The 24152-nt window shown below is 54.1% G+C and overlaps 1 protein-coding gene across 2 annotated transcripts in view; it reads left to right on the forward strand.

Moving 5' to 3' along the window:
• MAP2K3 (mitogen-activated protein kinase kinase 3) overlaps positions 1–21880 on the forward strand; it is a 30334-nt gene extending 8454 nt beyond the window's left edge. The window contains exons 1-13 of one of the 2 annotated variants that reach the window (XM_054644068.2): positions 3592–3918; positions 8506–8538; positions 8918–8987; positions 10731–10779; positions 13056–13169; positions 13797–13916; positions 14076–14192; positions 14335–14386; positions 15168–15295; positions 15826–15903; positions 17907–18046; positions 18721–18766; positions 19173–21880. In XM_054644068.2, coding sequence (XP_054500043.1) covers positions 3903–3918; positions 8506–8538; positions 8918–8987; positions 10731–10779; positions 13056–13169; positions 13797–13916; positions 14076–14192; positions 14335–14386; positions 15168–15295; positions 15826–15903; positions 17907–18046; positions 18721–18766; positions 19173–19256 — 1047 coding nt within the window. In that variant the 5' untranslated portion in view covers positions 3592–3902 and the 3' untranslated portion in view covers positions 19257–21880. Of the gene's footprint in view, positions 1–3591; positions 3919–8505; positions 8539–8917; positions 8988–10730; positions 10780–13055; positions 13170–13796; positions 13917–14075; positions 14193–14334; positions 14387–15167; positions 15296–15825; positions 15904–17906; positions 18047–18720; positions 18767–19172 lie in introns of those variants that run through there. The other variant, XM_054644069.2, reaches the window with a different exon arrangement.
• Positions 21881–24152: the final 2272 nt, after the last annotated feature.

The raw sequence follows: 24152 nt of genomic DNA on the forward strand, positions 1-24152 counted from the left end.
CCCAGAGCAGGCAGCTGGGAATGTGAAGGGGGTTTTTTTCACCTCCATAAATTCCATTTTCATAGCAGGTGTCTGCTCTCTTACATCATTTGCAGAGATGACATCACTCTATCCCTGCCCAAAGCAAATGGGAGGGAGGATGGTAGAAATCTTTTTTTTTTTCCCTAATTTTTCTTTTTTTTTAAAAAGCAGAGAGGGGAATACTTTGCTCTCTTGATAAGTTTACAAGGACACCTGGAAGTACATGAATGATGCCAGTTTGGGTAGAAAAAGTGTCTATTGATGCAGGAGTTGAGTTACTGCTGACAATTACAAAGTCAAACTATTCCCTTTCCCACTGTGCCTCCTGTCAAGCTGATCTATTCCAAGGACAGTTTGAGTTTTCTCTCCCATCAGGAAACTGTCACTAGCCAGTCACATCAATTCCAAGCAGATTTTGTTTTTTCATGGCTTAGCCTACGGGGTGAGAAATCAAAGGAAGGGGTGATGCTGGTACCTGCTGGCAAGGAGAGGGGCACAGGTGATGATGTATCTGGCTTTTTTTTCTTCTAGTGTGTTCTTTGCTTTCCCTAAGCATTCTCTCCTTTGCCTTCCCCTGACAATCCCAGGGCATCAGGGCTGGGATTCCTTCCAGATCTTTGTTTCAGAACAAAGCTGAGTTTTGAAGAGGTGCAGTCTCAGCCACTGGAGAAAATCCAGTTGGAGCAAGGGATGCAAAGGAGGCAGTGGCCGTCCCAGAGGATGCTCTGCCTGCACCCCAGCTCGGTGCCTGCTCTGAATAGCTGCCCCTGGGACTGTCCCCACCTTTGCACAGGGCTTCTGCACAAGCTCTGGTGCAGAGCACCACAACTCTGGGCATGTACCTGTTGTGTCCTGTAATGCCACCGTGTCAGTGTCAGCCAGATGGGGCTTCTCAGCTTCCTGAGGGGACTCTGGCCTCTGGTCACATGTGGGAGTGGAGCCCTGGTGTTCCATTGTCACGGGGCAGGCTGACACATGGAGACGAAATCAAACGTTTTTTTCCAGCCCTCGAGGTTGTGCAGGTAACCTAAAAATACATCAGGAATGCGGCTGGGCGGTGACATCCTCCCTCCCGGGGCTGCCCCAGCCTTATCTGCCTGCTGCACAGAGCCCGGGCGTGGCTGCGAGCCCCAGAGGTGGCTGTGCCAGTGCCTCTGCTTGTCAGACACTCTGGCTGAAGTGCCCATCCCCAAATTCCTCACTGGACACACCGGGATGTCACATCCTTCTCCCTTGCACAGCCTCATCCAGAGCTGGTGGCACTGTGGCTGGGACGTCCTGCTCTGATTGTCCCCATCCTCATGGACCATGCCATGCCCCATCCAAGGGGATGAGAAGGATAACACTGTTCCCTTTCCACCTGGATTCAGTTCAAAGGCTCTGTTTTCAAGCAGAGTTTCCAGCCTGAGTGTCCCATGCATAGTGGGGCATGTGAGGCATTCCCATGGGATGTGTGAACAGTGAGCACATCCCAGACTGGGGCAGTGCCTGCACTGCAGCCTTGACCAGGGAAGCTGCTGCCATTCCTGGGAGATTTGGGCTCATCAGGCAGTGTGGTGCTGGGATGGGACAGCCAGCTGGTGCATGGGCTTGTCTCTGAGCAGAGGGAATGAAGTATTCCATGAAAATCAGACTGTCCCCGTGGTTAGGCAGCAACTAAGTCTACTTAGGGGACACGTGAAGTAATTTAATTTTGTGGCCTATCCCAAATACACCTATAAGAAGCTCCTTTCCAGCCCCAAATGGGACACTTTGCTGCTCATGGCAAAGCAGCTCATCCCTTTCTCCACTCCCTGGCTGTGATGGTGACCCAGCCTTAACTGCAGTGGCCTCGGGAGGGGCTGAGTGTCCACAGGGGAAGGGTGGGGAGAGGGGCCCGCTGTTGGCAGGGCACTGTTTGAGCTCATTGCTGTTTTTGTGGGTGTGCTCTTCCCCTTATTCAAGCCAGCCCCCTGGCAGGAGGCTGCTGGGAGGGATGGGAGCCATCCTTGTCCCTGGCTCTGCCCTGGCATACCCAACCCTGTGCAAGTACCTGAATTCTTCCCAAGATTTGCTCTCCCAGCATCCCTCACCTGTTTTGGGGTGACATCCCTCATGGGGAGGCTTTGTTAACACCACCTGATGCTTTTTGTTCCCCTGGGGTTACCTGTGCCCTATAAAGGACTGGATAATTTCTGGCAAATGGTGCACGCCTGGTTATTCCAACTGCACCAGCAAACCTTTGAAAGAGTTCCCAACAGTGAGACTTGAAAGGATGGTTGGGTTTGTTTTTCTTTCTTCACTTTTTTCCCCTTGTTTGTTTACTTTTTAAAGATGCTTTTGAGATGTCAGGAAGCTCAGCTTTATACCACCCCTGGTCCTCAGGCGCTGAAACCCAACGGGACAAATTCAAAGGAAATCTTCTTTCCCATCCCACCTGCTGGGTTAGGGACTTTCTGCTCCAAAGCAGCTCTGACTCTGTGGGTGTCTGTAAAGATCCTTGGAGTGTCTGTGTCTGGGTGAGAGGGAATTAGCTGTTGATAGAGTGAGTGATGGGAGGGCAGCACAGCACTGCTCTCCCCTGGAGTGCTGGGGATGGGTGCTGGTGGCTCTCAGTGCCATCTGCAAGAGCAGCTCCTGCGTCAGCATCCTTTATGTGCTGATGATCTGTGCCTGAAACTATACCCTGGGAGTGGAAATGAGCCTGAGAAAATACCTTCCGCAGTCCTTCTGGGGCTTACATAAACACTATTTAAAATTAGAGCCACTCATTATGTTGGTATGTGCGTTTACCTTGACCTCTGACTTTTCAGCCTGCAAATGTGCCTGGTCCAGCACAGCCTGGAGTCGGGAGAGAGCTCAGCAGCAAAGCACTGGTAGATTTTCTATAATTAGTTTAAGGTAAAGAATCTGGTACAGTATCTCCCCTCCAGGCTGACAGGGAAATCGAAAACAAAACTCCAGCCTGTCAGAGCTGAGCCTGGCTTTGATCAGGAACATCAGCGTTGGCTTCTGCTGGAGTGGCTTTGAGGGAAAGGGCAAGAGCAGCAATTCTTGGCCGTGGCTTTTCTTGCACGTGCTTGCAGAGAAATGAATGCTTTTATTTTCCCACTCTCCCTTGCTATTTCCCAGCCAAGTGCATGCAGCAATTTATATTTTGCTACCATCTCGGTTGTCACCCTGGAATAGCTGCTGAGCTCCGAGCTGGCATTGTCATGGAACAATATTTCTACTATTTGTTGTGGTAATAGTTGTTAGTGGCAGAGCAATTAACGTGTCACCTGCAGCACAATGAAACGTGACCTCTTTCCATCCCAACACCCCTTTGGTGCCCAAACCAGCGAGCCTGGGCTCTGCTGCTTGGTGCCAGGGCTGTCCTGGAGCAAGGGTCACTCCGCTGGGATGCCTGGGCCTGCAGGCTGGCTTGGAATGGTTGAATTGGTGGGAAGGGAACGTGTCCCACCGGGATGCACTTTAGCAATCCAGCGCCTCGGCAGCTCCGGGAGCTGGAGTTTGGCTCCCCACCAGTTTCCTGTTGACGTCACCTGCTATTTCTCTGCTGCAGTTTTTACAACTGTTGAGCTTTCAAGGGTAATCGGAGCTGAGTCCGGCCAACCTCGGCAGCTGCCGATGAGGGAACGCGGCTCTACCTTCCCCAATTCCCCCTGCCTGCCTTGGCTGCTGCTCCCAGCCTTGGGGACCCCTGGGATTTGGGGACACAGGGCTCTGTGAAGCCAGCGGGTGCTTGGGGCCATGCATTCCCACTGAAAGGAATCAGCCGTGCTTGCAAGAAGTGCCGTGCGCTGGATCCTGCGGGAATTTTTTCCCCTCCCTCCTCCAGTCCGCCCCCATCCCTCTCTCGTGCCAGGCGTGCAGGCGCTGCTCTTCATTTCTGGGAAACCATGGACAAGAAGCAAGGTAGATGTTGCAATTTCCAAAACACGTGGTGGGGGAGAGCAAAGGGCTGGTTTTGGTGCTAAAAGGGGCTGTGTAACTTTCTGGGGTCAATCCACGCGTTTTTGTTTTTCCTGGCTTGGGCAGGGGGTCTCTCCTTGCAGCTGGGGATCTGTTTTTAAAGCGCTGGAAAAGTTGCATGTTTTGTGGGGTTAAAACTCTGGCGTCTTAATTGGTAAAAAAAAAAAAAAAAAAATCAAATCCAGCATGTCTGAAGGAAAATATGCAGAGGGTGAAGCTGGCTTCTGGCTCTGGTTGGAGTCGCATTCCTGGGACGCAGGGTTTTCCAGCAGCTCTTGGTTGCCGTCCCCTGCCTGTTGCATGGGCAAGGTGGGTGCCCACGGCCCCAGCAGTCAGCAGCTCTGATTCAGCACAGGCTGAGAGGCTGTTTTGGGGCTGCAAGGGGCTTTTTGTGCAGCATGGTTTTTTCCTGCTGCTCGCTGGCAGTTTTGCAGAAGTGCGGAGCGCGCTGACCCGCGGGAGCCCCTCTGCAGCGGGACCTCAGTGGCTGATGAGTGATGGCTCTCAGCAGGTTGAGAGCCCTTTTTCCACTTCCATGGACAGCTTTTTCCACTCCCAACAGTGGAAAACAGCACAAAGTGTGCTTCTGAGGAGCTGGCTCTCATGACCAAGCACCCAAATTCCCCTCTCTGCTCTGCACCCTGCCTCCAATTTATTTCCTTTCTTTTCTTCTTTTCTTTTCTTTTTTTTTCCTTCATGCTTTTGTGTTCCAGCTCTTTATTTGCAGCAGGGCTGGGATCCACCCTCCAGCTTTCTGCCCTATCCATGGCATCTGACTCTCCTCCTTGGATCGAGGAGAACCGAGATGCATCCAAAACATTTCCCCCAGCACTAACAAAAGCAGCACAGCTCTCAGAGCAGCCTCCCGTGCCCAGGACTTCACCTGGGGCTATAACCAGAGCCCTGGAGAGGCAGTGGTGAGGTTTAATTTCAAAGGTCGACTCAGGCAAATAGTTTTATTTGCAGTTCTTTAGATTGTCCTGTTCATTTCTCTCCGCCCACGCCAGCAGAGTGGGAAGGAAAAACCTCCCGTGGAGAGGTGCAGCTTAATAGGGCTGAAGTTGGTGGTGGCAAAAATGAGGATTCCGGTGTTGAATTAGGCAGTTCCAGGAAATGTCTGGTGGTTCTTAACTGGTGGTGGTTATAGCATGAGAAAAAATCTCGTTGGGCTTTTTTTTTTTTTTCTCTTTAGGAGGAAATGGTTCCTTTCTTAGCATAAAGGATGCAGTTACGTGCCTGCAGCATCACGTGGGTTGCAATTTCATCCGCACCAGGAACTTCTGTCAGCTAATTTTCCCCTGCTTGGGTGCAGGGCACTGTGCTGTGTGTGTCTGTGGCTGGCAGCCCTTTCCTGTGCCCAGAATGGTGCCCTGCCATCCCATGAGCTCGGGGCTGGCAGCAGAGCCCTGGAGCTCACAGGGATAACCGGGACACGTCCCCAGATCGCCTTGTCCTGCTGCTGCCTTTTGGCCTTTGCATCTCTTGAGGGGAACTTGTGCTTGCAGACACCCCTCTTGCAAGAGCCCAGTGCCCTGGGAAACTGGAGCATTTCCAGGATTTTCAGGTGACATAAGCAGTTGTGCACATTCTAGCAGTTCCTCCTGCGGGGACCCTCGCGGGATCCCAAATGTGGGAGGGATTGTGCTGAGTCTCAAGGGCAGCAGAGGCAGTGCCAGGGACTCTCCAGTGGGAAGGAGCTGACAGCAGCTGCCTGCGGGGGCTGAAGGGCTTGAATTGCAGGGTCATGTCATGCCCATCCCACTGCCTTTCTGCTTCTCTCTTTTTTCCCTTTTTTTTCTTATTCCCTTCCCCAGTTTTTCCTGCATTCTCATTCACCCTGAATGGGGCATGGACTCTCCTTGGGGAGAGGCACTGGAGCCACAAGCAGTGGGAGAAGCTTGCAGCAAGGAGTAGTTCAGGCCAGCCTTTGGGAGCTGGAAATCTCGTGTCAAATTTTAGGAGAGCTGTAACAAACGAATCCAACCTCTGCCTCGGCTCCCTGGCTGCAGGGCAGCATCCTGGGTGATTTTATTCCTGCAGGAATGGGCTGAGCTGGGTTTTCTGCCCTTCACAGGTGGCCCAGGCAGAGTCTGGGAGTGCTGGTGTAATACCCCTGCTTTAATCAGTGCTTTTTCATGCTGGAGCTAGGAAATGCTTTTTGGGGCTAAGCAGGACAGGCTGCGAAAGGGATGGTTGCTGATTCCACCTCTGGGAAGTCAAGGGTGGAAGTTTGGGAGTACAGGGATGTGTGCAGGGTGCCTGTGACAGCAGAGTTCATGGCCAGTGCACATCAAAAGACTCTCCTGTACAGAGCAGGGGCTTTGGAACAGGGAAATCTCTGTGTCCCTTGCTGCCCTGGTATCCCATGCTGCAAATCCTGCCTGCAAGCTCGGGCTCTGCTGGACAAGGCACCCTGTGATTCCCAACCCCACACTGGGTGCTCCCTGCTCCCTCCAACCCCAGAAGGGCTGAGGAAGGGCTCAGGCCATCCTGCAGAGGCCTGGCTTGGGTGCCTGGGGACCCTGCTGCTGCCCTGTGAGTCACAGCCACGGTGCCAGGGGAGCTGCTGATGGCACAGAAGGCGCTTTGTGCCGGCTCTGCGGGGTTACTATGGCAATTGGGGAGAGGGAGAGCAAACAGATGGAGCAGAATCCCAGCCAGCATGGGGGGATTTCAGGGCTTCGTGTGGAGGTCTGGCTGGTAACTGCTTGAGGGGGGGCTGTGTGTGGAGCAGAGAGCAGTCTGAGTTTTGGAGCAGGTCCTGGGGGTGAAAGGCTCAGCACGGGGCTAAATCCATCCCCTGGCATAGGATGGGTGCCCACAGCAACTCCCCTGCTGAGTGCAGAAGGACTCAGGGGACCCCAGTTTCTAGATTCTGTTCTTGGCCTCCCACACTGAGTAGCAAGAAGCTGGGAGTGGGAAGGAGAGGCACTGCTGAACCCACAGACAGGATCGTTCCTCCGGCTCCGTTTTGTGTTTGCTCCCGTCGTTGCTCCACTGGGTATTTTGCCAAGTGCCATCCGTGGGTGTGTGGGGCTATTCATAGTGCCCCTTCCAGCCCTGCTGGGTGGGCAGTGGGGAAGGGAAACTCTGCAGGCTCACAAATTAGAACTTGTGACTGCTCTGACATGGTCAGGTGGTTTCCATCCCAGAGGGATGGGTTTGGGGTGGAGTGGCTCGTGTGCTGGTTTCACTGAGCTGGAAGTTCACATCATGGAAACTGTGCTGGTCTTGGAGCCTTTGGCTCAGCTCTGATGCAGGAAAAGTGGCAGATAAGGTGGGGATGTGGGCTGATCTGTGCTGATTCCCTCAGCAGGGAGGGATGGTCCTGCAGGTGGGACCTTTGCAGTACGCTGCAGACCAGTTTTGACCCACAACCTCAGTGAGGTTTGCATTTGGGGAAGGACAGGGCAGGAGAAGTGAGTCCCAGGCACCTGTTTTGTCCTGGAGCTGGCAGGGCACAGGGCTGGGGGCTGTCAGAGCTGGGGACATGCTGGGCATGTGTCTCCCTTCTGTCCTGCTGCAGCTGCAGGAGCTGTTGCACGGTGCTGTCTCCTGCTGAAATCCCAGCTCCTCGCTCTCCCCTCCCTTCCCTGGCAGCCTTTGGAGTGCTGGACTTTGTCCACACGCCTGCTCCCAGCAGCCAGGCAGGTAGGAGCTGCTCTGAAAGGCTGTCCAAGGCCATGCTGAGCTGTCTGCTCCCAGCCCCATGCCTGGAGCACACCTTGGTATTCCTGCTCTCTAATGGATCCTCCAGCTCTGTGCAGCCACAGCAGCTTTAGCTGCACAGTGCAGCTGCCTCCTTGTCTCTCCTGGGAGGGATCAGGACCTCCATGCTCTCAGCTGCTGCACTTTGAGCCCCTTGGGGTCAGTTTGTTTTCTCAGGGATGGAATTTTCACCTGCAGGTTTCTGGCCCTGCCTGAGCCCTGTTTCCCTCTGCAGCAGTGGGTGTTGTTATCTCAGTGCTGTTTGGAGCTGGGAGGAGGGGGACAAGAGCATCCTCTTGCCAGTCACTCCTGGTGCCTTGTCCTGGTGCCTCAGCCTGTTCAAACACCCAGATTTGTGAGGGGTTCACTGCTGGCTGACAGTCAGCTCATGTCTGGTCTTTCCCTGTTTTCCATTTGTTGTCGATGGGGTGTCCCCTCTCCTGCTGGGACCAACCCCTTGCTTCTGCTGGGTTTTGGAGTGCTTTTGTTGGATTTTTGCTGGATGTCTCGTGGTCATTGCTCTCCATGCCAGATCCAGCTCTGGCTCTTCCCAGGAAGGCCAGGCTGGGGCTGGGGCCCTGGGGGTCAAGGAGCCTCTGGACAGGGAATGCTTTTTTGGGAGCCCAGCACATCACTAATGGCGTGGGGACCTCTTGTGGCTGGAGAAACAGGGATGGGGCCAGGCTTGGCTGTGCTCCCAAAGCCCAGCTGCCTCCCTCTCCTGGAGCTCTCCTGGGTCCATGAGCCATGAGGGGCACAGGGCTGCTCTCTGCCTTGGCTGCAGCATGGAGGCTGAGCTGCTGTCTCGTTTTTCTCTTTCAGATTCCAAAGGATCCTTGGAGCCACACAAACCAGGTAAGTGCCCAGCAGAAATTGCAGCTTTCACCCCAGAAAGGGTTTAAATCCCAAAGAGAGGGGACTGTTAATGGCCATGGAGGGTAAAGAGCACTTTTGGGGTACAGTGCTTGGCTGCAAGACCTGGAAAATGGTCTGTTAGTGCACCCTTGGCTATTTCTGCAGAGCAATGCTCAACAGTGTCATTGAGACCCACTCGTGCTCTGGCTCTTGCCTGAAATTTTGGGCAGGTGGTCACTGGGACCTTCTTGGCATTTTGCTGACCATGGTGAGGGGTCCAAGCCGTGCATTCCTGCCTAGTGGCTGCTGGGAAAAGGGTACTTGAAGGAAAAAAGCAAAAATCCATTTGCTCACCTTACGTGTGCATCTTCTCTTGCAGTGAAAGGCAAGAAGAAACGGGATCTGAGGATCACATGTGTCCCCATCAAACCACCCGTGGCCAACACCACGTAAGAATCTCTGCTGCTCAGAGCTTCTCCAGAGCTGCATTTGGCACTTCTCAAGGGGAATGGCCTGTGAAGGGTTCCCAAAATCAGCATAGTTGTTCTTTTCTCTGAAGCTGGGGCTCGTGGGTGATGAGAAGGAATTGCACACGTGTGTTGCTCTGGGAGGTGCCTGTTGGATAGGAAATGTCCCAAAGGCAAAGACTCAGAATCCTCTGGGGTGCTCTCCCCAGTCTTTCTGCCATGGCTCTGCCAATGCCAAAGGGCAAAGATGTGGTAGAGAGAGTAAACCTGCCTGAGGGAAGAATTTTAATGCAGGGGAGGAGAAGTGGTGGTAGCTGGACCCCGACAGAAACCAGAGGCACAAAGGTTGGGGGAGTGTTTTACACGGCCTGAGTATCAGGTTTAGTTTGAGTTGTTTGCAGCTCCTTACCCTGCTAAAAGGAGGACACAGACATCCTGCACTGTTGTGCTGTTTGGGGCCAGTGCCCAGCAGTATCTCAGGGCACTGGAATTTCTCCCTGCCCTGTTTGCTTTGAGCTGCTGATGCTTGTTATGCCATGGGGGAGAGCCCAGGGTAGCTGTGCTTGGTTTGACAAAGAGCAGACTGCTAAAATTCCACTTCCATGGTGCTCTTCCAAAACACTTTGGGCTGCATCACCACTGCTGAGCCTTGTTTGCTCCAGAAACCTGTTCTAGAGAACCCCAGGAGAGCAGTGGAGTCCCCAAAAGGGAAACATCACTGCTGAAAACCCCAGGTAGAAAGAGGGAGGCAGGGGAGCTCCCCCAGTGATGCTGTGCAGCCTCGCACAGCCCTGCCCTGCCCTGCCTGTGACAGCCACCTCCTTCCCCCACGGGCACATCTGTCTCTGCTCCTGCCAGGGTTTGAATTTCCCCTGGAGAAGGCCTCATGCTGGAGTCTGCAGGGCTTTGCATGCCCAGAGTCTGGTGCAAGCTGCCCACTGCTCCTTTTCTCCCCTCCTTTTCAAGCTGCAGTGCAAATATTTGCACAGTGCAAGGCTTTTGCTCAGAGCCCAAAGTACTTCCTTGAAGCTGGAGGCTGCTCTGGTGGGAATTGAGACTAAACCAGTTGGGCAATCACTGCTCTTTAGAAGCTCCCAGGGGATGGGGAGAACCCAGAAGTGAGGCACAAGGGGCAGAGCACTCGTGGTGGCTCTAAAAGTACCGTGCTGCCCAGAATGGGAAGTGGGCAGCAATAAGGAAAAAAAGCCATAAAGGACAACTTTCACCTGCCTGGTGTTGTGCAAAGGGTGACACCAAAGTGCTGCCTGCTCTGCCTGCCTGGAACAGGCAGCAGAGTGTACACAAATGACTCACAGGGGAGGAATTACCTGTTGTTCCCTCGCGTGCATTTCGGGCTACGTGGCTGTGCTGGTACAACACCTGCCTGTCAAAACATGACAGCTGAGCTGCTCTGCCACAGAAACGTCTCATCTCGGCTCCTCAGGCTCCTCTCCTGAGCAGGAATGGTTTCACAGCCTGGTGGTTTGGTGCATGTCTCACCTGGCTGATTCCCTGGGGTTCTCACTGTGCCCCGTGGGTGTGGGGTGAGGCGTTACTGGCACGATTTAAGCATTTGTGGGTGTTTGGAGGGGGCTGGTTGGAACCTACAGCAAGGCACAGGGGGAAAGCAGCAGCTGAAAGTGCTCAAAGGAATGTGAAACCTGGCTCTGGCCAAGAGGGTGAATGAAGCTGGGCTTTCTCCTGACTCTGTCTCATTTCTTGCAGGCCCCCGAGGAACTTGGACTCCAGGGCCTTCATTACCATTGGAGATAAAGTACGTGTCAATGGGGTTTCTTTTTTTGCTTCCTTCCAGTTTGGTTTTCCTTGGGCATGGAGAGCTCTGTGGATTGTGCCTTGCAACCTGTCAGATCAGGAGTGCAGCCTCCTGGGGTACAAACTTTCAATCTAAACCATTCTAGGATGATCCAACCCATCTGTCCTAAACGAGGGTGGCCTCACCAAGCTCTCAGACTGCCCCAAACCAAGTCCCTTTATCCTGCCTGTGTTGCTGCTTGAGGCCCAGGAGAAGCTGGGCACAAAGTTTCTCTCTGGTTCTCCAGTCTTTCCTAGTGACCTGATGAAAAGCACTGCTGGAAATAGCCACTGTCCCTCTTTTATTTCGTTCTCTTGTTATGGGCTCTCTTGGGGCTGCAGAAGCTGTTTGCAAATGAGCTAAAAATACCCTGCATTGGATCAGCCCTATATCTGGACCCTTCCAGGCTGGGAGGTGGCTTGGCTGATGGGATCTGGGTCCCTTGGCCTCAGTGCAAGGATTAGGGTTGAGGAGAGGAAGCTTTGGCTGGGTCCAGGGAACAATCCTGCTGCCTGTGCTGTTTTCTGGGCCTGGTGTTGAGTGTAGCAAGAGCTCTGGGAGAGATGCTCTCTGTGACAGCCTGGGCACTGTGTGTGCAAGGGGACAGTGCTGCAGCCTAGGGAAGACTCTCTAGAGTCACTTCCTTGCCTGCTCCAGTGTTTGCAGGAAGGGTCTGGTCCGGGTATTTTGGAGTGACATGGTGGAGAAGAGGACTGGGGCAGGAGCCCAGCTTCAGGAGTGGAGGTGGGTGGTGACCTCGGGTCCCTGGGATGTGCACAGGCCATGCCATGCATCCCATTGTCCTGGGAGGGCTCCTTGGGTGCATCCATCACCTCTTGTTGCTGGGCAGGGCAGTGCTGGTTCCTGGAGCATGCTGGGAGCCTTGAGGCAAATGCCAGGAAAGGAAAAACACAATAACCAGGAACAACTGCAGAACACGTGTCCAAAAAGCACCACCAGATCCTTCCTGGAGGCCCCTGCAAGCCTGCTCTGCTCCTCTGCCGTCTGCCTGTGCTCTCCTCACTTCAGGATCCACGTCCTGCCCAGGAAAGGGCCGGCACCTTCCTGTGCAGGCCAGGGCACAGCTCAGGCTGAGCTCAGCCCTCCACATCTGGCTGCAATCCACAGCCACATCTGGCTGGGACCAGGGCCGGCAGGAAGGTCGGGCAGACCTGGTGGCTGCTGCCTGTGCTGAGGGGACAGTGCTGGCAGCCACATGTCCCAGCCAGAGGCCGTTTCCTCTCTCCCTGCTCAGGGCGTAGCTCCGTATCCGGAGCTGTGCCGTGCTCCTTTCCCACCCTCACTGCCTTTGTGGCCACTGGGGCACTTTGGCATCCTGGTATTATTTTCGTTCCCTGAGACCGGAGGAAAGCTGGATAAAGGCTGGCTGGAAGGAGGCTGTGACTTATTAGGAGCCATGAATGCAGCATCCAAAAATAGCCCGTGTGTCACTGGGTTGGTGCCCTGCCCAGCAGAGGCAGCAATTACAGGGGAACGTGGCTTTAGGGAAACTTGTTTGTGGCTGGTGCAGGAGCTCGCTGGCTCCCTGCAGTGTCAGCCACTCGCTGGGCTGAGCACTGGCCATGGTTTTTTCACAGCTTAGGTAGTTGTTTTCTTGGTGTTAACTCAGGTTTTACCTTGCTGGCAGCTTTGTGGTGGTAGGAGAAGGTACTGAAAGTGGGTAAAACCTGTGTGAACTCACTGGTAATTAGAAATGGAGTTGCTGTGTGCACCCCATCTAAGAGAGGCTTTGCACAGGTGGTGTTAGACACACACAGGGGTTTTTGTGACTGATGATTTTTGGGATGTGGGGAGAGGTGAGGGATCCCTGGCTGTTGGTGGAGGCTCCTGACAGCTGCCCATTTTGGCACAGGAGCTGTTAAAATCCTGCAGATAGTTCAGCAACTGCAGAAATACCCTTGGTGGGTAATCCCCCACAGGCAGTGAGGCACCAACCTTTGGTGCCCTGTGTAGTGGCAACGTTCCCTGGGCTTAAAGGATGAAAGCCCTGATCTCCAGCTGCAGAGGGGGAATTAAATGAACCCTGGTGAGTGTGGGGTGAGAGGGTTTGGGCTGTGATTCAACAGAGCCAAAAATACCCCCATCCTCTCCAAGTGTGGTGCCTCCACAGTCCTCTATTGTCGAAACGCTCTGCACCAGTGAGCTGACAGTGTTGCTGATGTCCTTGCTGATAAACCTGCTTGTCCCTGATGCCATTTTGTCCTCTCTCCCTAAAGAACTTCGAGGTGGAAGCTGATGACCTGGTGAGCATTTCAGAGCTGGGCCGTGGGGCCTACGGTGTGGTGGAGAAAGTGCGGCACGCGCAGAGCGGCACCATCATGGCCGTGAAGGTGAGCACACCTGGCTGGGCTGGGACACCTGCCTGGGCTGGGGACCACGAGGGACAGCCCCAAGGGAGCAGAGGACCTGCTGAGCTCCACTGGTTGTGACAAAACGAGGGTGGGTTTATCTAGGTTTGGCAGCCTCTGGCATTCCTGGTGTGGTTTGGCCAGTGCAGGCTCTGTGCTGATACTGGCTGGGCACAGTGGGGTTGTTAACAGGCTTGGGAATCCAGGATTGGTGCCTGCAGTGCAGGGCTGGCGTGGCACAGTGCCTGTCAGGCTGCTGGCCTGGCCCTGCACCCTCTGCAGAGCGTGCCAAGGGTTTGGCATTCGTTAAGGTTCTGTCTGGCAGAGGCAATTTGGGCGTCTCCTCCTGGGTGCTGCTGGCTGCAAAATAAGGATAAAACACCCTGGCCCCAGGACTGCAGGTCCTGAGTCAGGCTGGGGGATTCAAGGAGCTCAATCAGAAGTTATAGTTATGCCTTTTTGCTTTGCTTGCTTTTAGCCATGCAAATTGGCCAGTTAGCCAACCTAAAACAAGTGTTTGAATATCTACTAATATCTTCCATTGTTTGAATATCTGATATCTGGTAACCCCACCTACACCAAACTCTTGTTGTTTCATGTTTGTCTCAGAGGATTCGAGCCACTGTGAACACTCAGGAGCAGAAGAGGTTGCTGATGGACCTGGACATCTCCATGAGGACAGTTGACTGCTTCTACACAGTCACCTTCTATGGAGCCCTCTTCCGTGAGGTACTGGCCTGCTGGGTGCCTGGGGCCACCTGGGGCTGTGGGATTGCACTGGAGGCACCAAACTGTCCCCAAACACCCCTCTGTGTTCTTCAGCCCAGCCCTTTATCTCCCCTGGGTTTCCAGGGAATTCCCTCTCAGCTGCTTTCTCTCCATCCGCAGGGTGACGTGTGGATCTGTATGGAACTCATGGACACTTCCCTAGATAAATTCTACAAGAAAGTACTGGAGAAGAAGAAAACCATCCCTGAAGACATTCTGGGGAAAATGGCTGTGTCTGTGAGTGGCTCTTGGGTTCTCAGATGGGCTTGTGCATCCCCTGAGCCTGCTGGAGGCCTCTGCTGAGGGCTGTGGTGTGTTTGCAGTGAGAGGCTGCTGCTGCCTGTGACTGACGGGTGCTTTTCCACTCTCTTATCCCCAGATTGTACGAGCTCTGGAGCACCTGCACAGTAAACTGTCTGTGATCCACAGAGGTAAATGCTGGATGGGGTTAGTGGAGTGTGGTTGGAGATCCAAGTTAGGGGAGGGCACCTTTCCAGGTGTGCTGTGTCCCTGTGGGATGCCTAAAGTGGAATCTGCTGGTGCTCAGGACTGTGGTGAACAGATCTAGATGCTTGTTCCTGAGATGCTTCCCTTTCTGCAGGATGTTGTTCTCTTCCTCCTTTCCAGATGAAGGGTTGAATGTAACAACAGAATTCCTCACCACCTGTATTTTATGAGCATCTCTGTCCCTCTAGGAGTACAGAAATGCCTTGAAGGCAGCTCTTGGAGATAAAAATCCCCAAATCCTCCTGGCTGAGTAGTTTTAGCAAAGTGAGGGCTGAAGGAGACCTTAAAAATCACAGATGGGAATTGTAACACCCAGGTCTTGCTCTCCACCCTGGTGAAGTCCCTTGTGTAGTTGTGGACAGATCAGGATGTGCATGAGACAAACTTTCCTGAAGATTTGGTAGAGCTGTGCTTTTAAGGCTGTGCTGGGCCCATCAATCTCTCCTAAGGAGCTGGGGATAAACTCCTCAACATTTTATTTCAACCTTTTGACCTGCCTGGTTGGAGAGGGGACTTGTTCTCCCTAAGGACACAGTTGTCCTGTGAATAACTTTTATTGCAATAAGACTGGTGGGGCTTTGTCTCCCTTCCCCTGTGTTGGGGCCTGCCTGGTCCCTCCCAGGCCTGCAGGGAATTGCCACTTTTGCCTCAGACTCTTCAATATCCCTGAACAAGCTCAACTTTCCCTCTTGCATTTCCTCTTAGACGTGAAACCTTCCAACGTGCTGATCAACAAGGAGGGCCACGTGAAGATGTGTGACTTTGGCATCAGTGGTTACTTGGTGGACTCTGTTGCCAAGACCATGGATGCTGGCTGCAAACCCTACATGGCTGTAAGTGCAACCCCTGTGCAGCCTCAGCCCTGCCTGTAAGAGGCTGAAAGCCACTCAGGAGTGCTCTGCTCTCCCTGACTCAGCAGAGCCTCCCTTTAAGCCCAGCTCTGTGTTAATCCCACAGTGACTCTCCCTCTGCCCCTTCCATTTGCAGAAGGACACAAAACTGGTTGTGGCACTGCTCCTTGTTGGAGAGAAAGTGCTGAGGCTTTTCTTGGCAGGATTGTTTAGTTTCATCCTCAAGTCAGTATGAATTTCCCTTTGCCAGCTGTGGCATCCATGTGGGAAGTGTGTGCTCCTGGGGGAGGGATCATGCAAGCCTCACTCCCCTGCAGAGAGGGAGAGTTGATGTGAGTTGTGTGGAGCAAGATGTGGCTTTCATCAGAGCTGGATTTAACCTCAGACCCTGCCTCCCTGAGGACATGAGCCAGGGAAATCCACCCAGCCTGGCTTTTGCAGCCAGGGATGTGCTCTGTGGGGTTTGCACTGGGAAAGCAGGAGTGGTAACATCTCCCATTTTGCTGTTACAGCCAGAAAGAATAAACCCTGAGCTGAACCAGAAGGGCTACAACGTGAAGTCAGATGTCTGGAGCCTTGGGATCACAATGGTAACACCAAGGGCTGGGATCTGGATCTGCAGCCCAGGGTTTGGGATGGGGTTTGGGCAGGTGGGGCTGTACCCTGCTGGGAGCACTGGCAGCTGGGTGGGTGCCCATCAAGTAGGACTCAATTTGAACATGGGCAATGAGGTTAATTACCCAGGGAATTCAGGCTCCCAGCAGGCAATATCAGGATAACAATGAATATCCACGCTGAGTATCCAAGAGTCTGGCTTTGAATTGCCCTGCAGCTCCCTGCCTGCTGGCTGAGGGGTAGACACTGGGGCAGGGTTTGCTGCAGCTGGGGCTCAGCCTTCCTCAGCTTCACCCCCCAAGTCACCAGAGCCTTGCAGGGGATTCCAGTCCTGCTGCAGTGAGAGCTGCTGTGTGTGGTTTGCAGCAAATCCTGCCTGCGGGGTAGCTCAGAGCAGCCAACAGGAAGGGGAAATGCTTTCAGTTCCAAAATTGCAGCTGCTTGGGATGGTTTATCTGCCTCCTGCAAGAAGCAGATCTTGCAGAAAGCAGCTGAGATCCTCTGGCGCCAGTGGACAAAGGAAATCCCAGCTGCTGCTCCGAGGGATGCTGCCTGGGAAACAGCTCCTGCTTTCCAGGAGACTCTCTCTGAGGGTGGATTATTTTCAGGAACTTTTCCTGTGCCCTCTTAGGCTTTTGTTTTGGGGGCTGCATCCCTATGTTTGTGCATGCTGTGTCTTGGCAAATATTCCCTTTTCCCCAGCGTGGGGATCCAAACCCAAGTGCCAAACCCAAGCCCCTCTGCCTGGTGTCCCCATGCCAGGGCAGAGCTGGTCTGGCTGACTGGAAATGTCATCAGGAATGTCATCTGAGCTGCAGGAAGCTGTGGGATGGGAGACTCTGAGTGATGGAATATCCAAACCTTTCCAAAGCTGGAAGGGAGAGGACACCTTGCTGAAGCTGGCCAGCCTGCAGCTGAATGGAGCCCCAGGATGTTTGCTTCCTTCTTGTGTCTTCCTCCTGGGCTGGCTTCCTGGGGTTTTTTAGGTTTATTTTCTTTATGAAGGAGTTGGATTGATTTCAGACCAGACAGTTTGTGGGCCATTGAGTTGCAGGGCTGTTCCAGGCCTTCCTGGGCTGGTGGCTTCATTCAGTTTTGAAGCAGCAGGAACTGAGCTCCCCTGGCCTGAGCCAGAGGCAGGGAGGGACACTGGGCTCTGTCCCAGTCTCTGTCCTTTCAGGTTTGTTATTTCTCCCATCCCATCACACCCTACCAGGCAGGTCTCAAGGTTCTGTTGCCCATTTTGAGACAGGAACTGATCCTTGGCATGAGGACACTACCCAAGAGCTGTGACAGACTTTTTCCTGCTTAAATGAGGGATGGAGCAGAGGTGACTTGTAGGAAGAACCCAGTAATTGAGCTGGTTTTGGCAAAATTATGTTCGAGTGCTTAATTTTTCTTGGGTTTGTGGATTTTTTGTGTGTTTAGCTCAGGCAGTGCCTGCCCAAGGCCCAGAGGCTGCCTTAGGGCCAGCAGAGCACTTTGGAAGCCAGTGTAGAAACTGTGTGCTGTTATTATCTTTTTAAATAATCCCATTTTACATATCTTTTGTGACTTCCTGTAAATGCATTAATATGCTGAACCAACCTCAAAAGGAAGTATTTTTGGCCTCTGGGTCTTTATATTTAAAAAAAAAAAAAAAAGAAAAAAAGGTGGTATGACCCAAATTGAAGATGGTTTGTAAGGAAAGAGGGTTTTCCTTTGAATCTGGGCATGGTGGGGCTGTGCCTGGTGTGTGTCTCACATTAAGGAAAGAGGGTTTTTCTTTGAATCTGGGTATGGTGGGGCTGTGCCTGGTGTGTGTCTCACATTAAGGAAAGAGGGTTTTCCTTTGAATCTGGGCATTGTGGGCATGGTGGGGCTGTTCCTGGTGTGTATCTCACGTTAAGGAAAGAGGGTTTTCCTTTGAATTTGAGCTGTCTGGGCATGGTGGGGCTGTTCCTGGTGTGTTTCTCACGTGTCCCTGCCTCCACCCCAGATTGAGCTGGCCATTCTCCGCTTCCCGTACGAGTCCTGGGGGACGCCCTTCCAGCAGCTCAAGCAGGTGGTGGAGGAGCCCTCGCCCCAGCTGCCCCCTGAACGCTTCTCCAAGGAGTTTGTGGACTTCACAGCACAGTGGTGAGGCTCCAGCAGGGACTGCTGGCTCTCCCAGCCTGCCTGAGGAGCAGCCCTGATCTCTGGGGGTTGGAGTGAAGTGTGGGGCTGGCTTTGCTGTCCTTTGGGAGCCCATTTCTGCCCTCCTCGCTGTACCTGGTGCTCAGCATGGCAGGAAGCGCTGCCCAAACTGGTTTTGCTCTCAGCCTGACTCACCCAGGCAGGCTGGAAGGTGCAGAGGTTTCTCTTCCCCTTTTCCTGTCGCTGCTGCTGAAATGTTGGTGTTTTCTGGCAAAGTGGCAGTGAAACCAGAACCGCCCGCTGGCAGCCCCTGGGGGAAAGCTGCTTTGTGGGTTTGTGGGAAGCTGCTCCCCCAGGGTGTCCCCTGCTCCCTGGGTGCTGCCAGACAAGGGCAAGCTCACCCTGCAGGTGCTGGGAAACCATATCCTTCCCTTCCCAGTTGTTCTCCGTGTGGGGCAGACTGCAGAGCTGCTTGGCTTGTGCTTTTTGTGGCAAAACACTGAGTTGTCCTTCCCCCGTCACCTGCCTGGCTGCTTTGCTGGTGGTTCAAACCTGCTCAGGCAAGGAGGGAGACGGATGGGTGCAGCCCATGGGAAGGGGAGATCCCCTATGACAAACCACGTTCAGCAAAACAAAAAGATCCTACAGCCTTTCTGTCCCATTTTTTTTTGTTCCAGCCTAAGGAAGAACCCAGCTGAGCGAATGAACTATTTAGAACTTATGGTGAGTGCAGAGCTGCTTCTGCTGGTCTTTATTCCCAGTTTTGAAACTCAAGTCAGTGGTCCAGCAGGGAAATGGGACAACACATGGGTGATTTTTCAGGCATGGAGTGGGATGGGTGTAGTGTGTCAGGGGTTGGAAGGGTGTGTTGATTCATGGGTGTTAAGGTCAGGGTTTCCAGCTGTTTTCTCCCTCTGTCCTGTCTGCTCTTGGAGAGTTTAGACCTGGAAGGATGGCAGTACAGCTGCCAAGGTGGGGTGTCCTGCTGGGGCTGAACTGAGAAATGCCAAAGTTCATCTTTTAGCTGAAGAATGGTGTCTGGGGAGGAGGGTGGAGTCCACCTCCAGCTGCCTGACATCCCCCCGGGGTCTGTGGTGTCAGCTGAAGTTTTCTTTGATCTCGTTGGCAGGAACACCCTTTCTTCACCTTGCACGACACCAAAGAGACTGACATGGCCTCCTTTGTGACAGAGATCCTCGGGGAAGACTCCTAACTCCCAGCTCCCAGCTCCCTGCAGTCCCTCCATCCCGGCTTCCCCGCAGGAGAGCGAGCGAGGACTCGAGTTCAGGGTGCTTTGCACAAATCACAGATCCACCTCCCCGGCCTGGGGGCATCTCTGGCCCCATCAAAATCTCTTTTCTCTTTGCCCTGAGGAAAAAAAATCCCCCGGGAGGAGCCTTTTGAAGCCAGCACCTTCCCAGCCAAGCCAAGGAACTCTGAAGGCTCAGGAGGTCCCTGGAGAGGAGCAGTGGGTGCCCGAGGCCACCTCCCCTCCCCAGTACCCAGAGCACGGCACAGGGGGTTGTGTTTCTCTGCTGTCAGGGGAAGACAGAGAGAATCAGTGCTGCTGTGCTTCTCCCACTCCTCCCCTGCCTGCCCAAAGCCCCTTCCCTGGAGTCTGGTCTCCCTTGCCTTCTCTCTGTGCCTGGCTCTCTGCCCCCAGGAGCCCACGCAGCTTTAGGGGCTCATGGAGCTCCCTGGGCTGCTGCTCACACCAGAGGAATGTTGTTGGAATGTTTTAATGCCTGGCTCAACACCTTAAGGACCCTTTGAGGCAGCACCAGCTCGGGCATCCCTCTCCCTCAATCAATGCTGCTCTCTTGAGGAGGAGAGGGAGAAAAAGGCATTTTTCCACAAGCCCACTGTGCCACAAGCTGCAGCCCACCTGCCCGTGGGGCTTCACCCAGCATCCATCCCTTCCCTGGGGGGCACAAGGGGATGGAGACACAGCAGCTGCCTGTCCTCCCTGTGGGCTGGGAGTCACATCCCTGCCCTGGGCATCGCCTTCCTCAGCCCTGGCTGCCTCCACCCTGCCTGGCTCCCTGAGAAGTCTCTGCTCCATCTGCTGTCCAGCCTGGAGCTGCTGTCAGACCTCGCACTGTGACGCTGTTCCAGAGGCTGAACTCGCACCCCTGGCGTCCCAAACTGTCCCCAACCCCTGCGGGTGCCAGCGAGAGCCAAACCCCAGAGACTGGCCCGGGGCTCTTGTACATTTGATGTCTATATATGATGGACTTTGTAACGTGTTTCCTAGGTTTGATCTAACTCGCTATAAATTAAAGCCCTTTCTGTGTGGGAGGAGGGAGGAGCAGCTCCTTCTCTGCTGACAAATCCACTGTGAAAACCTGATGTGTTTCCCCAAGCTCCCAGCCTGAGGAGCCAGGGGGGCAGGAGGGGTTTCTGGCTTCTACTGTACATGATCACGGATAAACGCACCGGCTGTGGATTTTGGTTTTGTTTTTTTTTTTTTTTTTTTAATAATTGAGTTTTTCTGAAGGATTTTTTTTTCTTTTCTAATATATATTTGTGTGTGTGTGTATGTGTGCTCTATATATATTATATATTTTTAAATCAATGATGAATGTGTGGATGTCTATGTGGCCAGCAGATCTGGCGTAATAACAATTTTTCTGGCTAAATTTGGGCAGGTGGGGAAGGGGTCACTAGAAAACACTCTGGCCTAAGATTACTTTTTTTCTTTATTTTTTAAAGAAATGCATCTATTTTTTAACTGAATCTTTTAAAAATGTTATTCCTGAAATTCATGCCCTGGAGGTCTGAATTTCAGGGTGAATTTCCAGTGTTCAGGGTCCCCCTCAATGAAGAGTGATGTTCCCTTAAATTCATTATCCCCCCCCTCCTGCAGTCCAGGGTTTGATGCAGTGCTGGGGACCCCCTGCCTGGGAGCTGGGGTGCTCCACGCCATCTATCCCCACCAGCTGCTCCTGGGGAAGCTGCTCTGGGGAAAATGGTTTTCAGCCCTTGATGCATCACACAGCCAAGGCTTTTCCTGTGCCATCCCTCTGATCCCCCTCCCTGAGTCCACAAACCCTGAGGAACCCAGCCCAGGTGGAGCTGCACAAACCCTGTTCAGCTTCAGTTCAACCCTGACCCCCCAGCCCACCTCTGGATGGAAAATAAGGAAGTGATTGATGTTCTCCATGCCTCCCTCCTCCTCATCCTGCTCTGCAAACCACCCGACACTCACCTGTACCTGCTTGGTTTGACAGCTTTGCTGCTGAGATGTACAATTGTAATTTTTTTTTCATAGTTGGTTACTTTGGATTATTTTTGTTTTGAGTTAAGCTTTTGGGTTTTCTCCCTTCTCTGTTTAAATTCTTTTCCCCTTCCTTTATCTCACCCTTTTTTGGTGCTTTGGGGAATGGCGTTCATTTTTGTAAAAAATTTTTTTGCATGCTTTTTATTTTTTTCTGCATTTCTCCTCCTGGAGAGAGTCCTGATTTCTGTGTTTTGGGATAAGGGAGCATCTGCCCTTTCAAACACAGGGGAGATGGCTCTGGGGTGGGCTTGGGCGCCTGGGGATGAGCTGAGGCTTTGCTGAGGAGGCCAACACACCACACCTCCCTGTGCCATCTCCTCTGCTTCATCCTACACAGGTCTTACCTGTCCAAATCCCGTGTCCTTTCCACCTCCCTGCTCCCCTGTCCCACCTCATTCCCTCTGCAGTGGCAGTTCCCTGGTGAGAACCAGCTTGGCTTTAAGGTGGGCGAGGATTTTGACTCGCATGGGAAGCCCCTCTCCCCTTGTATTTTTGGGAATGGTCTGTACCCCTCAACCCCCATCCTTATTTCCAATAAAATTCACCCTCAAACCTGATTCTTGTCTCCTCTTGCTGTTTGAGCATCAGCTGGGGGCTGTTTGGGGCAGCAGCTTGGAGGGGAATCTGGCTTTCTCCCTATAGTGTGGGGTGATGCTGCTGCTGATTTGGGGATTGTACAAGCTGTGACCCTTGGGATGGGATCCCTGGAGCAGCCCCCCTGGGCCTGGGGGTGCAGGAGGCTGGGGAGGGCTGCTGGTTCCAGTCTGGGGCTTGCACAACCCGGGAACCCCAGCTCAGCATCCCAGGAGTGGCAGCCCCGGGAGCGCTGCCAGGGGCTCCCCGCAGGGCTCTGCTGCTCCTGGGGCCGGGCAGGAGGGTGAGGCTGTGGCTTCTGGGGCAGGGGGATGCTCACCATGGACCGGGGATCCCCTCGAGTCGAGGGTCCCGGGGCAGCAGGCGCTGCCCGCGGCCGCGAGGGGGAGGCAGCGCCCGGCGCCGGCACCGAGCGGGATCCACGGGGGTGAGCATCCACCGGGACAGCCGGGATGGGCCTGGATCCGAGAGGGTGAACATCCACCGGGACACGGCGGGATGGGCCTGGATCCGAGAGGGTGAACATCGACCGGGACACGGCGGGATGGGCCTGGATCCGAGAGGGTGAACATCCACCGGGACACGGCGGGATGGGCCTGGATCCATGGGGGTGAGCATCCACCGGGACAGCCGGGATGAGCCTGGATCCACCGGGGTAAGCATCCACCGGGACAGCCGGGATGGGCCTGGATCCACCGGGGTAAGCATCCACCGGGACACGGCGGGATGGGCCTGGGTCCACAGGGGTGAGCATCCACCGGGACAGCTGGGATGGGCCTGGATCCACAGGGGTGAGCATCCACCGGGACCCACGGGATGGGCCTGGATCCGAGAGGGTGAACATCCACCAAGACAGCTGGGATGAGCCTGGATCCGAGAGGGTGAACATCGACCGGGACACGGCAGGATGAGCCTGGATCCATGGGGGTGAGCATCCACCGAGACAGCCGGGATGAGCCTGGATCCGCAGGGATGAGCCGGACCCACGGGGTGAACATCCACTGGGACAGCCGGGATGAGCCTGGACCCACGGGATGAGCCTGGATCCACAGGGGTGAACATCCACTGGGACAGCCGGGATGAGCCTGGATCCGCAGGGATGAGCCTGGACCCACGGGGGTGAATAACCATGGGAACCCTGCGGGATGAGCCTGGATCCGCAGGGATGAGCTCCCACCGGCGGCGGGAGCCGGCGGAGCCCCCGTTTCCATCCCAAGCCCCCCTCTCGGCACTTCCCAGCCCTCCCTCGGCCGGGATTCGGGCAGGGGTGTCCGGGGCATCGTGCCCATGGGGGATGGAGCTGCAGATTAGGCGGGGCACTGGGAGGAAGGAACAGCTCCCTTCCCGAGTGTTTTCCCTGTCAGCCAGGCAGGATCAGGTCGGGGTCACCGCGTTCCTCCAGCACCAGGATTTGGTGGTGATGGTTTGCCTGGAAATGGGGCCCAGGAGGGGGTCAGCGGTGCTGGGGAGAACAGGGACCCCAGGAACACCCATCCGTGTGGTGTGGGGACACACCCGACCTGCTGGGAGCTGGAGCCTGCTCTGTTCCAATTACCAGCTTAATAGCTACATCGAGACCATTAAAAATGCATCAGTGCCTCCGAGGAAAGAACTTCAGGAGAAGTGGAAAATTCATCACTTTGACCTCCCTTATTAGGAGAAAAGGTGTTTTTGGTGTTCCCCCCCATTTGTCTCAAACAGAGGCAAAAACAGGTTATTTGGTTATTTCTTCCTGGTGACTCCCCCGTGGGACAGTCACGAGGTGCGAACACGCAGTGCCCAAACCTGGGTGGAAAGGACACAGCTCCTGCTGCTGAGAAGGGAAAACTCAGCACATCCAGCACAGGCAGGGGCATGGGGAGCATCAGGGCTGCAGCAGCTCAGTCCTGCTCAGATGAGTGACAGAGAGACCCCAGGCAGGTGTGAAGGAGGGCTCTTCATTGCCAAAACCCTGGCCTTTTTAAGCAGCTAGCCAGTTATGGTTTTAAGGCACAACATGTTTACATGGTTTTAAGGCACAACAAGCCCAAGTCAACCAACCACCATACACGATGAAGTGGACATGATGTGGACATGTGGCAGTCACACAGCACATCTGTCACATCTCTCTCGTCTCTCTCATCTCTCTCATCTCTGTACCCCTATTCCAGCTCAGTCACTCTCCCACATCTCCCTTCTCCTTGGCCTAAGTAACAGGCTTGGAGCCATCTTATGAGGCCTTCCCTTTATAAAGCC

The sequence above is a fragment of the Agelaius phoeniceus genome, chromosome 16 (genome assembly GCF_051311805.1).
Source record: "Agelaius phoeniceus isolate bAgePho1 chromosome 16, bAgePho1.hap1, whole genome shotgun sequence".
Classification (NCBI taxonomy): domain Eukaryota; kingdom Metazoa; phylum Chordata; class Aves; order Passeriformes; family Icteridae; genus Agelaius; species Agelaius phoeniceus.